Source organism: Drosophila tropicalis, unplaced genomic scaffold (assembly GCF_018151085.1).
Source record: "Drosophila tropicalis isolate 14030-0801.00 unplaced genomic scaffold, ASM1815108v1 contig_206, whole genome shotgun sequence".
In the NCBI taxonomy this organism is placed as follows: domain Eukaryota; kingdom Metazoa; phylum Arthropoda; class Insecta; order Diptera; family Drosophilidae; genus Drosophila; species Drosophila tropicalis.
The window spans coordinates 14,596-28,560 of NW_027172655.1; the positions used below are offsets into that span (position 1 = coordinate 14,596).

At 37.0% G+C, this 13,965-nt stretch overlaps 1 protein-coding gene across 1 annotated transcript; it reads right to left on the minus strand.

The window, feature by feature from the left end:
• Nucleotides 1–388: 388 nt before the first annotated feature.
• Nucleotides 389–5,261, minus strand: LOC137572115 (G2/mitotic-specific cyclin-B-like). Its single transcript, XM_068283898.1, is given in 3 exon segments — nt 389–1,019; nt 1,021–1,646; nt 5,208–5,261. Coding segments are annotated over 3 exon segments (1,182 nt in total). The 3' UTR covers nt 389–517.
• Nucleotides 5,262–13,965: the final 8,704 nt, after the last annotated feature.

Consider the following 13,965-nt stretch of genomic DNA (forward strand, 5'->3'; position numbering starts at 1 on the left):
TTATTAACAAAAGTATGGAGTTTATATAGGGAATCTTAGGCTCTAGGAGGTAACAATTGTTCTTAAAATATCTTATTCTAATGAGACTCAAACCCAAGATTTCGGGGGTTGAAAATTATTATTATTTTTGGGCACGGCTTCGGCCACTTGACATCCTGCCGTTGTGATATTTTGGGTTAGTTTAGAATTACAAGTGTTTTTCCACAATGTGTGTGGCTGATTGTAATTCTAGTCATATGCTAGATTACTTGTTTGTGACAAAAGTACAGTTGTATTATGTTTTTCTTTAGTGCATCTGATTTGGTGAAGCCGCTTCAGATGAACACGATGTTTATTCTTAAACACAAGGCATACAAAATAAAACAAAATGAATACAAAGATTTGGCAAGTTAGAAAGAAAAAAATTGAACACGCGACAGAAAAATTATAACACGATAACGAACGAACATAAGATAAACAAAATGAATAAACTAAACTTAAAAGGAGTGACAGACATTGTTGCGTTGACAGTGCGGAGCTATCTACTTTTTTGAGCTACTATAGAGTCCATCAGAGGACCACTCAATTCGGGTCTCTGGGCTATTTTCTGAAATTTGTTCTCTTGATATTTCTGATAAATGGAACGGAGTTTGGCCTGCGGAGCAGAACGTGCCAATTTGGCAATCAGTCGAGCAATTGGCCGCAAATATGCGGCCGTGTAGCGTGAATAATGGACCAATGTGGGGGTCCAGTGTTTGTCATTTAGCCCCACTCTGGAATGATAATTGCCATTCAACAAGTTGAGCGACAAGAACAAAGATCCAGCGGCAATCTCAGAGGGCTTATAGCTATCCAATTCGTAATCGACCATGGACAATTCCACGAAATATTTCGACATGGCATGATGTTCATCTTCTGCCCCAGCGGCCTTCGAGTAACGTCTCAGGAAATGTATGGGCAAAGGACGCGATAAATTGCAATCGATTGCCTTTAGGATTTGCAGCTCCATTACGCGAATTTGCCTGGCAGTATAGGTATCATATGATATACACAAAATCAGCAATGGTCGGTGGGAATAGCTCCTCATATTTGGTGGCTATAAAGAGGGCGGTCACGCCCACCAATTGCAAATAGCTGCGCTTGGTATTCTTAACCACTTGCAAATAGCGGTCAATAATGGCCACAGCCAGTTGGAAAGTCTCTGCGGCCATGTGGAATTGCAAATGCACCTCATTTATCCAATCAATCAGTACTGAACGCATTCTCTGCGATACCTCCAGCTGGCCATCCAAATGGTCTGGATGTATTGGTTGCTCATCCTCCAACTGATACAGATAATCATAGATATCATTGACGTATTCAGAGACCAGTACCAAGTTCTCTTTGTCATTAGCATCAATGTCCTCAACGTTGGCCAAACGCTTGCTGGACAAGGATAGAGCGGTGGAGCTGCTGCTGCTGCTGACTGTGGCCTGAGCTGAGGATAGCTGCGTCTTTGGCAAACGGTTAAGTGTCAATGCTGAGGCAGCAGCGGAAGTTGTTTCCTTCTTAGCCACCTCTTTTTTAACAACCTCCTTTTTAGCCAATGCTGCTGTAGTCGACTCCTTCTTAATAGCTGCCACACCCATGGCAGGCTTACCCAATGCTGCGCGCAATTTGCAATGTTCCTGAAGATATGGAGAATCAGGTTTTGCACAAATATTTTAATGAACTTGGGCATATCGGCAGGGATAAGATCATAGATACGATTTCAAAAAGTTATTGGTTCAAAAACATTAAGGTTAAATGCATTAGTCACATCGAAAATCGTTTAAATGTGTAGCTTTTTCCCCCAAATCAGGAAAAATGGAAGGACTATTGCATAGCATACCAAAAGGAGATAAGCCATTGGAGCTAATACATATAGACCAGTAGCAGCAGGTAGAGCAAACAAGCACATATTCGTTGTAGTGGACGGATTCTTTTAAGTTCGTTAGATTGTATACAACAAAGTCTAAAAGCACGAAAGAAGTAGTGAAAGCGTTAAGAGATTATTTTAGGGCGTATAGCCGACCCTAACTGTTTTGTGTCAGTTAGAGGGTGCTGTTTTACGTCTAGTGAGTTTGAACAATTTATGACAGAATGTAACATAAAACACTTGAAGATAGCTACAGGCTCTCCTCAAGGAAACATCCAAGTTGAACGATTGAATAGAAGCATAGGTCCAATGATAGTGAAACTTGTAGAACCAGAGAGAAATTTGCATTGGGACTCTGTAATTGAAACAGTTCAATTTTCTTTTAATAACACATTGGATAGAAATAATAAGCAATAGCCAAGTAAAGTGCCTTTTGGAGTAGAACAGAAAGGTGAGGTTATTGTTCAGTTAAGAGAAAAGTTAAAAGAAATCCAATGTCCTGAGAAACCGGAAAGTTTAAAAAAGATTCGTAAAGAAACAATAGAAAAACAGAAAAAAGCGCGGTCGTACAATGGACATTGGGCCAGATTCACTTTTTTTTTTGGCATAAACTACATTTCAAATGCTAGAGAGCTAAAATTTGGCACGCACATAAGTCAGATCAAAATAGAATTTTGAATTTTTTTTTTTTTTGAATATACCACGTTTTTACCGTTATCCGCCCAAAATTGTAAAAACTACCCCATTTGCATACTTTTAGGCTTTATTTTAAAAAAATTTTAAGCCTTTTTTAGTAAACAGCATGTATAAAATAATTAAAGGATGTCTACACAATTTATTTTTTTTTCAAGCAACGCTTCAAATCTTCAGACGTAAAGCTGAAAATGCACCAATAAAAAATAACTGCGCATTTTAGAATGGAAAATTTCTTATTATATTTAAGTATAAAAACACAAACTAGTATATAATATACTTAATCCAATTGCAGAAGAGACAATATTCTTTAATACAGAAGCAGTATTGCTCCCTTTGGCTTTTTTAGCTGAGATTAAAGCTGCATGCAAAAGAAGGTTTGTATTATTTCCTTCCTTGTCGGCAGCCGTGATCCTGCATCATTAAACGGCAGTCGTGGTCGTCCCATTCGGTTGGATAAGTCTTGCTCTTGGTCGACACTCATAATTTTGGCAAGCCAACTTATTTTTAAAAATACCAATTGTACGATGACATTTTTTAAAATTTTTCGTTACATATAGGTGAAAACTCCTTATTTTCCTTGATATTTCGGCTTTCATTTCATTTGCTACATTATTTCGTCGTAATTGGGCAATAATCCAGTCAATAACTACTTTTTCATTTCGCTTTTTTTCAATCCATACTTCAAAAAGTGCAGCACGGCTAACCTTAAAATTGGCTTTAAATGCAAAATATCGAGAAAATGGGCAAAATGGGCAAAAACAGTTAATCACACGTTCAAGGTTGAACCTTAGAGTAAACATCTGCATAATTACTTTTTGGCACAAATTGGCAGAAATTATTTTTTTACTCCCAAATAGACGAAGACTTTCACTAGATTTATTCTAAAATAAGACCTTACAAACACAGCTCACAACTACAACATTGATAGCATAATTTAAAAACATTTATAAATAATAATTTTTGCATATAAATAATTATTTTGAAGGGCTGCCAATAATGCAGGGTTGCTTTGTTGTTGATGTACCCAATGTATGCTCTTTTCAAATATCAAGTCAAATTTTTTATTTGGCATTACAAAATTTTCCTACTTTATGAAAAAAAAAGGGAAATCTGGCCCAATGTGCAATGAAACGTACTACAACAAGTCTAAGATAATGCCAACACAATATATAAAGGAGATTTCGTGATGGTAAAGAATTTTGATACTACAGCTGGAGTTGTGAGGAAATTGATACCTAAACATAAAGAACCTTACGTATTTGAAAAGGTATTAACAAATTATAGATTTTTGCTTAAAGACGTCGACGGTTTCCAGGTTTCACGCTATCCCTATCAAGTTGTGTGATGTGCGCAGAGCATGAGACTCTGGGTGGGGAAAAAGAGGCCAAATAGTAAAGAATAAAAACTATTGTATTACACAAAATCTTCTTTAATATATAAAATTCAAATGTATCATATCAATTGTATATATATAGTCTAAGTTTCACAAATTTTATAGTGTAAATAGCAAAAATAGGATCAGGAGATCCAACTGTCAGGATGGCCGAGTTGTAGTAGGATAAGTAGTTTAAACTATAACGAACACCGATAAGTATGCTGCAATTTCCAACACTGTTGTGGCAGAGCAGTATGGATGTTGATTAACAGTGAACAATGAGAAGAGAGACAGGCGAACGGAGAGGGTCATTCGATAGGCTACGATCAAAGAAGACAGACGTAAAAATAAAATAAAGAATAAGCCTGTGATATAAAAGATTAATAAATAAAGATTAAACCTTGTTTCTAAAATATGTTGATGAAAAAGTTTGCTTGATGCAAAAGATACGCTTAAGCTCTATTATTCCTTTTATTGTTAGAACATTAAAATTTTCTGTTTCTGGAAAATTGAAATAATTTTCGTTGATAATATTTATTGAAAAGCCTGTATCTATAACGCATTTTAAAGGGACGTTATAGGGGTTTGATCTGTTTGATCCGAGGCTGATTGATGATAATTTTCGGACCATTCCATTTTACTCTGATCACTGGTACTTTCTCTTTGCCTTTTAGTAGGTCGCTACCACCAGTAATACCTCTTCTCCAGTGATGGGCCAATCTACTGGCAAAGCAGTATGCTGCATCTCTTTCGGGCTTTTTGATGATGTGGCCGGGAACAGACTATCCACAATCATAGCCATGCGCTCTTCAGCTAGAGCCGCCGGCTTAACTGCCGTACTTATGGTTACTTTATAGGCCAAGCTTCAGGGGTCATTTTCTACTGAATCATAAAGCTCGAGAAAACAGGTTTTTGATCGTGACTTAATACGCTCTTTAAGATCCCTTCTTCTGGCTGCAAATTCTGCTTACAGCAACAAGAACTCCGATTTTCAACGCGATCTTTGGTAGAACCTTCTACCACGAAGACACTCTCGCCTCCGCAATGTTCTCATCTTACCAGTAGACGGGGGCCTGCATGCTAGCGTTGAGTGCCTCACTGCATCCATAATGTTAACGGAATTCTGAGGGCCGTGTCCACGCGAAATAATTGGCCTCCTTGATCTGTTCGCGGGTGGTTGGGCATTTGGACTGCGCTGCTACTGATGCAGCATATAATGGCCAGGTTATCGCTACCAGAATGAATCTTCAATAAACTTACGAAGGTTTCCTCCAAAGGAAGTATGGTATAGCCGTAGTCGTAGTAATTCTTCATTCATTTGCACCTTATATTCGCCAATTGTTGTCATGCGCTAGTTTTGATTTCCGCTGTGCTTCTCCAGTGAGCTGCATCTCTATAGTGCAGTACATCAAACTATGTTGGCGGACGTCCTTTGTCGGGGAGTTCATTAATAGTAAGACATGGTTTACCGAATCGAAAGCCTTATTGAAATCAGTATATATAACATCAGTTTACTTTTGTTTCTTAAAACCTTGGATTAAAAAAGATGTAAACTGTAAAAGGGTAGTTGTGGTAGACCTATTCTTGACAAACCCATGCTGGTACGGCGAAAAAAGATTTACATAAATGCTGTATTTGAGACGTTATTAGGTATCGCTGACAATTTAGAAATTCCTCTGATTTATTGCCATATTTAGAAATCGAATTCAGCTGGGCCAACGAAAGCTTAAGCAGACCATCAATAAAATCGTGACACCCAAACACACTTCTGACCAAAATTAATATACCCTTTTTACAAGGGTATAAAAAACACATATATAAAATTCAAAACTGTGGTTCAGGGCAGCGTCAAGTCAATAAATCTTAATCATTTTTAAGATTTAAAATCATAGGCAGCACAAAAAGTTGAGGAGGTTGTCTGTAAAGCTATTTCAAGAACCACCAAGTTCTATCATCAGCAGACTTCACTAAACAATCCACAGTTGTAATGGCCATACCATATCTGCAACGCTAAAACTAGTGTAGCATGTTCTAGGATAACATAGTAATAACGTTATTGGGCCGCTCTGGCCCAATATGCAATATGATACATCCTCACTCTCCCGCTGCGGCAGCATATACACATACATATTCTTATGTAAACATTTATACATTTATACATAAATATATTTATACATAAGCATACCGCTCCTCTGCCAGCATTGCCAGCAACGCAGGTCTTAGCTATAGTTAACAATTGTATCAGAATTAAGAATCACTGAATAAAGTAAACTCAAACTGAACACAACGTTTATTCTACATGGCGACAGTGACAAAAGTGACATATATATATATATGTGCGGTGATATTTAAAAAATAAAAAAAACTGCAACAGCCGCTGTAGGTGTCCTGTTTGCAAGGGTACCCTTTTTGCAAGGGTATAAAAACAACGCCACAAGCTGAAAAAGAAGTACCAAAGATAAAAATAGCCTGCACACAACGACAGCGAGGGACCACTATATTCTCCGTATTACAAGTATACCTGTAGCCATTGCTACGGGATCAAACAATAGAAGCCTGTGCAGCCAGCACCGGCAACTTGAACGCGCCTCAACAGTGAACCAGCAGCGCTACAAGGAGCGCAAAATACAGAGGACAACATATGATCTTCCCAGCCTGTGCGAAGACCGGCACCGGCAACTTGAAAGCGTCTCAAGGTCTGGACTGACAGCTCTACAAAGAGCGCACACCAAAAGAATTAATTAAATAACCATGCGCTGCGTCGCACATTTTTTTTAATGCACTGCGATGCATATTTTTATACCCTTGCAGAGGGTATTATAAAATTGGTCAGATGTTTGTAACGCACAGAAGGAGACGTTTCCGACCCCATAAAGTATATATATTCTTGATCAGCATGAGAAGCTAAGTCGATATAGCCATGTCCGTCTGTCCGTCGGTGCGTACGCGTTTTACTCAGCCATCTTAAGAGCTATCGGGATGAAATTTTTTTTGGGAGCTTTTTTTTACCCGGGTGAGATAAAGTATGAAAATCTTTGGGATCGGACTACTATATCATATAACTCTGGAACAAAAATTTTTGCAAAAATTGGAGTATCCCCATGAAATTTACCAATATAATAGAATTTGATATAAAATCTCAGATCCCAAAATTTGACCCCTGATCGGATAAATAGAACACAAGTTACAGTCTATATAAATCGGTTCAATCGCTGCCGGCAGCTCTGCTTGCTGCCTACTACGTCATCATCAAATCAACAGAGCACATGCATACACACACAGACGCAACGCTACATAAACTGTATGTGTATGCGTGCGTTGCTTTGCTTAGGGAATGAGGGAAGAAGAAGAACAAATTGTACATAGTATGAAGAGTAAAATTGTTTTGTTTGTATATTAATGAATTGAGTTGCAGAAAACAAATTTTGAACATGTGAAATTATTATTGTCAAGGACTGCAAGGGTATAATAACTTCGGCATAGCCGAATTTAACTTCTTTGATATTTTTTTATTATTATAACAAACTATGTACAATTGTGCGGCATTAAAAGCTGCCCAATTAGAGTGTGGCCTGAAAACCACACGCAAAAATAGGCAGGGATATATGTAAAAAAAGGAAAACAAAACACTTATAATACATGAAATAAGGAAAACAAAACTCTAACTTATAATACATGAAAAAAAAATTTTTTAAAAACCAAAATATTCAAAATCAAACAAAAGTAATAAAAAAAACCTTTTTTTAATTTAGAATGTTTGACAATAGAATAAATAAGTTTGATGACATATTTGATGAAGCCAATATGGGGTTAATAGATACCAAGACAGTGGACTCCACTGCTAATGTAATAAACAAAATAGAGTCATCAAATGTCAATTTAAAACCAACAATATTGAGCGCATATGTGTTATCCAAAGCATATAAATTACACAATAAATGTGCAACAAATAGAGCCTTAAGCCAGGCTAATGATCTTGACAAGATCTAAATAACATATGCATCAATTATTGTTACAGTGCATTAAAAAAAAAAATTATCAAAAAAAAAATAAATACCGATTTTCAAAATGAAAAAAATATAAATATATGTATGTACATATATCAATTGATTAAGATGAGTAAAATAGATGATTATTTTAGGAAGATAGTAGATAGTCATCCCAGAATAGTTTCCCACTTAATTGAGGTTTTTAGAAGCGAGCAAAGTAATTCTCCTCAACGCTCGTTATGTGTAATACAGATTAGGTTAGCTTACCTAGATATAACGGGAGAAGAGTTCCCAGTACGAGGTTGCACTAGTGCAACCTGTACCCTAGGGTATGAGATGAGTTTCATCCTCACAGTACCATATGTATGCTGTTATTCAAATGCACCCTTTGCTTCTACCTAATGGATGAAGCCCAACAGCAACAACAATAAAAAAAATTATTTATCCAAGCTGCCAAGTGCACAGTAAGAAATATGAGCAAGATAGAAACGAAACATCTCCAAAAGTACATTCCTTTCCTTAATTTCCTGATACACTCAGGTGAAACATATAACAAATACAAGGAAATTAGGTACTGGATAGCCAATAATTGCAGGATTAATAAATATATTGTATATCTTATGGAACAATCCATTAAAGTAACATATATTTATAAATATATGTTTTTTTCTTTTTGTGTATTTTTCATTTTAGTGTATATATGCATATGTATATGTATATATGTATGTGTATATATGTATTTTCTCTTTTTTTTTCGAGGGTATTTTTGGCAATGATAGACTTATTCAAAAATTTTGCGGATAATATATTAGATTTTTTTTCATTTTATTTTTTTCCTTTTGTTAGTAATATTTAAATTCATATTATTTAATTAATTATTTATAATAGCAGCGCAAAGACCGCCTCTTGCCACAAAGGTGCCCACATGTACTAGCACACTTTTTTTATTTTCTTATTATTTTGTTAATTTATTTTTTTTTTTGTTGTTTCTGCATTTGCTGCTGTCGCCGGTCGCTGCATCTGGCTCTGCTGCTGTTGTTGCCTCGCCTGTTTGGTTCTCTTGTGCACTTTTTCCAGGTCATCTATTTTGTCCCACAGCTTGCATGCTTCCGCCCAGGGTGGTGGCGGATCGTTGTTAATTTGGGCCAGTAGGGTCGCCCGCTTTTTTCGGAAACGGACCTGGTAGCCGCCTCGCCGCTTCGGCCTTAGAATCAGGGGGATGGCCGTCAATGCGCCCTCCTCTCGCCTTCTCCTATTGTGCTCTGCCCTTGCCGCTGGTTGTCTGGCACGGTACTCCTCTATGCTCAACTGCCGGGGACCGTCCAATGGGCAGTCCTTCAATGGCTTCTGGAGTGCTTCGCTTATATCCTTTGGCATTTGTACTTGAGCCTGCTTCCTTTTTTTTTTTTCTTCACTTTGCCTTTTATTTGTATGGCAAGGTTTTTTTTTTATTTATTGCCTTTTTATTTGTTGCCAATGTTAGGCAGGATCGCCATGAAGTAGGCGAAGGCAAGGTTTGACTTGAAGTGATTAATTGGGGCCGCAAGCCACCGGGCTTATATTTATACCGATTTATAGGGGAACATTTACATTGGTCTTATGGCTAGTGTCCTTAACGGTACTTAAAGCTAGACATTATGCTTAAGTTCTAATTACTTATAATCTATCCCTAAAAGTATGTGACCTAATCCTATCCCTAAAAGTATACTACAATGTGCTATCCGCATATTTTGCATGTTTCTAGTCCGATTTAAATAAATTTGGTAGATTTATTTTGGTAGTTTGGTAGAAATAGTTAGGATCAATTAGTCTGACGAAGTATGAACAAATAGTTTCTGCGCGCTAACTAAACCAATATATAAAACCAAATTTGCTGTCTCTAGCTCTTAAGGCCTCAGAGATCTGCTGGTTCATACAGACGGACGGACAAACGGACATACCGACATAACTATATCGTCGGTACCATGTAGACATCCTTTGATAGCTTTATCCCTTAGTCGTTGTTCTTCTAACTATGCAATCCATGAACCTTTTAGGGTCCTCTGCTCTGATTACAACCTTCTATTCCCTGTAATCGGCTCAGAGTTTTCTATTAATATACTTAAAACATCTATCCTATCACATTTAGTTAATAGATAGCTATAGTATTATTTGTTTGTCTGTTTTTCTATTGTGTATTTGTCCACGCGATTCGTGCCGTGCGTTATACGGCTGTTGATCCTGATCAAGAATATATATTTTCATTATAGGATCGGAGAAGCTTCCTTCTGCATGTTACATACATTTTGGCGACTTTAATATACCATTTCACCCTATGGGTGTATGGTATAAAAATAGAAAATAATTCCAACAGAAATAACTTCAACCGAGGTAATTCCACTAATGGAAATGGTAGTGTACGAGTTACTCAAAGTAATTTGGAAAACCAATAAATCCCTACAGATATTCAGAAGAATCTGAATGTATACATATTCAATATTAGCCTTAGTATTTTCATCAAAACCAAAAATATAAATGTAGCGTTGATTTACCGATTGTTACTATATTTATTTGTTTATTAGTATTTGAATTGTTTGATGACAATCGAGTTCAGTATATTGTTAAGATTTAAGCACACTTATAGAAATAACATTGGACTACTTATGAACCTTGACGTGCGACTCAGTTGACAGTCTCTTTGCGAATAATCTACGGCCTCTTTAACAGCTCTCTCTCAATTTATATAATGATCCTATGCCCTGCTCTCTCTACTATTACTAGAATGTTCGGCCACTACGCGTTTGTCTCTTCTCTTCTATCACTTTGGATTGCTCTCTCTCAACGCCATTTCCCACATTCGGCCCTCCTGACGGTACATTCTACTCGAATGTCGGTCCCCACAATTTCATATATTCCGATACAGTTGATGTCCTATTAGGCCCTTCCGCCTGTCCAACTTTCCCTACTTCTTATCTTCCAAGATTTTTGATTGCCGTTACTTTGTAAGTTCCTAAATACTTTCCTTTAAGTTTCAGACCAACGCCATATTGGGTACGCTTAACAGCAACCAAATCATTTATTTTGAATCGTTTTCCCTCTTTTCTCTTCAGATTAGCTGAATTCTTGTTCTCCTCCTGAATTTGTTTTATATTTTCAACTGCCTCCATTCGTATTTTCTTTCTGTGTTCTGCTAGTTCTTCGATTAAAAGATCATCGAGTAGTTCTTTAAGGTTTACATCCTCTGATCTACGCATGTCAATACCGGTTAGGATCTTAAAAGGAGCTATCTTAGTACTTCCGTATCGTTGATGATTTGCTGAACTTTCCCTACGTATTTATACCATGAAGCTGGATTATCTAAACTCATTTTAGCTAGCATTGGAAGAATAATCTTGTGAATACTTTCAACCCGATGGTAATCAATAAATGCACGATATTGTAATCCATAATCAAAAAATAACGCACAGCACGAATCGGGTGGACAAATACACAATAGAAAAAACAGATAAACAAATAATACTATAGCTATCTATTAACTAAATGGGATAGGATAGATGTTTTAAGCATATTAATAGAAAACTCTGAACCGATTACAGGGAATAGAAGGTTGTAATTAGAACAGAGGACCCTAAAAGGTTCATGGTGACCAAATGCAAGATCCATACTCTAAACTAGGACGGACAAGCGAAGTAAAAAGAACTTTAGTTGTATAGGGGTCGTAAAATTCTTTTGACCATCTTTTAATGAATCCCAGGACGTTTAGACGTTCTAAAGGGGTATTGTTTAGAAAATAAGTGACCGGTTGAGGGACTTACGAAAAAAAAGTCTACCTTATGTCCACGCCACCGGGTGAACAGCAGTGAGCGGCGAAGAGCAGTGAGGAGTGAAGAGTGTTTTTTGATCCTCGGCGTCTACGGTCACACCAGGAGGAGGTACTTGATTTTTGCCATGGGCATCGCCATTTAATCCAGTACGAGCATTCAACCCGAACACCCGTTCTTGCTTTGCGTTTCTTTTTCTCGATTGTACTTTTTTCCAACCCGAATCATTTCTCGTGTGTGTCGGGACATCTTGTAATTTAAAGCAAATAAATCATTAAATAAATCATCATTAATTTAAACTGAGTTCTCGCGCGTTTTAATTGCATTACTCACGCACAAGACCCCTGAACAAATTGGCACCCGCCAACCACTTGTGGCTTATATGGATCCTTCTTCTTCACTTTTATATATTGTATGTACATACCTGACCTGTTCCAAGGTTACATGGTAGTTCCCAATACTTAGCGTGTTTGTCCAACGTTTTTGTATTCCATTCCACCACTACACATTTTTATTTATTTTTTTTTTCCTCCCACTTGTCCAATTCCACTTTTTTACATATGTAAAACGCGCTTACATGTTTGCCAAGTCCGCGTAAAAGTTTAAAAGACAAAAAATTATTAAAGTGTTATAGTAAAGAAAAACCAGAGGGCCGGGGCTAACTTCGACCGCGTCAAAGTTTGTATACCCTTGCAACTTTTTTGGTAACTCTTTCCTTATTTATTAGCCATCAATGTGGAAGAACGTTTTATATAAAAAAGGCTTATGTTTGCGAAAGAATGGCCTACAGTCATAGGAAATAACGAAGATATTGATCAAAGTCACTGTATTCCAGCGATCGTTCCTATGGGAGCTATATGATATAGTCATCCGATCTTGATCAAACTTGGCACAGTCATTAACATATATATTAAATTAAGAAATGGTTAATTTAAAAGCAATCGCGTTAAAAGTAACGAAGTTATTTACAAAAGTCACTGTTTTCGACCAATCGTTCCTATGGGAGCTATATGATATAGTCACCCGATCTTGATCAAATTTGGCATCGTCGCTTATAGGCGTAGTAAAATGGTTTTCCAGCCAAATCCAACATCAAACTCATCTGTACTTCCCCCTTCGAGCACATTAACGGATAGTGAGTACTCGGAACTCCAATCGGACGATTGCACGACTGCAGTTATTAAAAACCACATAAAGCCGAAAAAAGCCCCTGGCCATGATCACACCGAAAATGATCCTAGAACTCCCTATCATTGCCATACAATACATCTCCAAACTGTTCAACGCTATAATAAGAATTGACTACTTCCCAAGAACATGGAAAACATGGAACATGGAAAAGGTCCACTATCATCATGATTCCTAAAGTGGGAAAGGACAAAACTCAGCCGTCATCCTATAGGCTAATTAGTTTGCTGCCATGTCTTTCGAAGCTTTTTGAAAAGGTCCTGCAGATCCGAATAAACTCATTTCTGGCATCGGAGAACACAATCCCTTCACATTAGTTCGGCTTCCGCGAAAAAACATGGTACAATTGAACAAGTCAATCGCATAACATCCGAAATACGAACAGCATTCGAACTAAAAGAATACTGTGCGGCTGTCTTTCTCGACGTTGTCCAGGCTTTCGATAGAGTTTGGCTGGAGGGTCTGATGTTCAGAATCCGGCAAAAACTGCCACAGTACACCTACAAACTCATGGAATCTTACCTTTACAATAGGAAATTCGCCCAAATGTTCTTGCCAATTCCCTTATGCGAACTAATAATAGAACTCGTCTTAAAAGAAATGACAGACCAACCCAATAACAAGTGATTAGGGCCGCCTGCAATATCCCCAGTATTTATCTTAAGTACTAGACTAAGAAAAATATCTCAAACTTGTTGTTAGGCTCTAATTTAAGAGTAGATTCAACAAATATATTTTAAACGTTAAAAAAAAAAAAAAAAAATATTAAAGAGGGATCAGTCAGTTCGGTGGCGCGATTCCGTTGTATTAAGTAATGTAACGGAAGAATTAATCTTTATTGAATATAAAAATGCCCTGTTTGAATTTAAGTTTTTTGAAATCGTTAACAATAAAAGAAAATCTATGGATACAGAAGGCAGCCAACGTCCACGTTATACTAAAGCTAGATATTAAACATTTTTAGTATATTTGTTTCTGTCTTGTTTATTTACACATTGAAGATCAATGAATTTTTTCGTTTTTTGGAATACAGTCTGATTT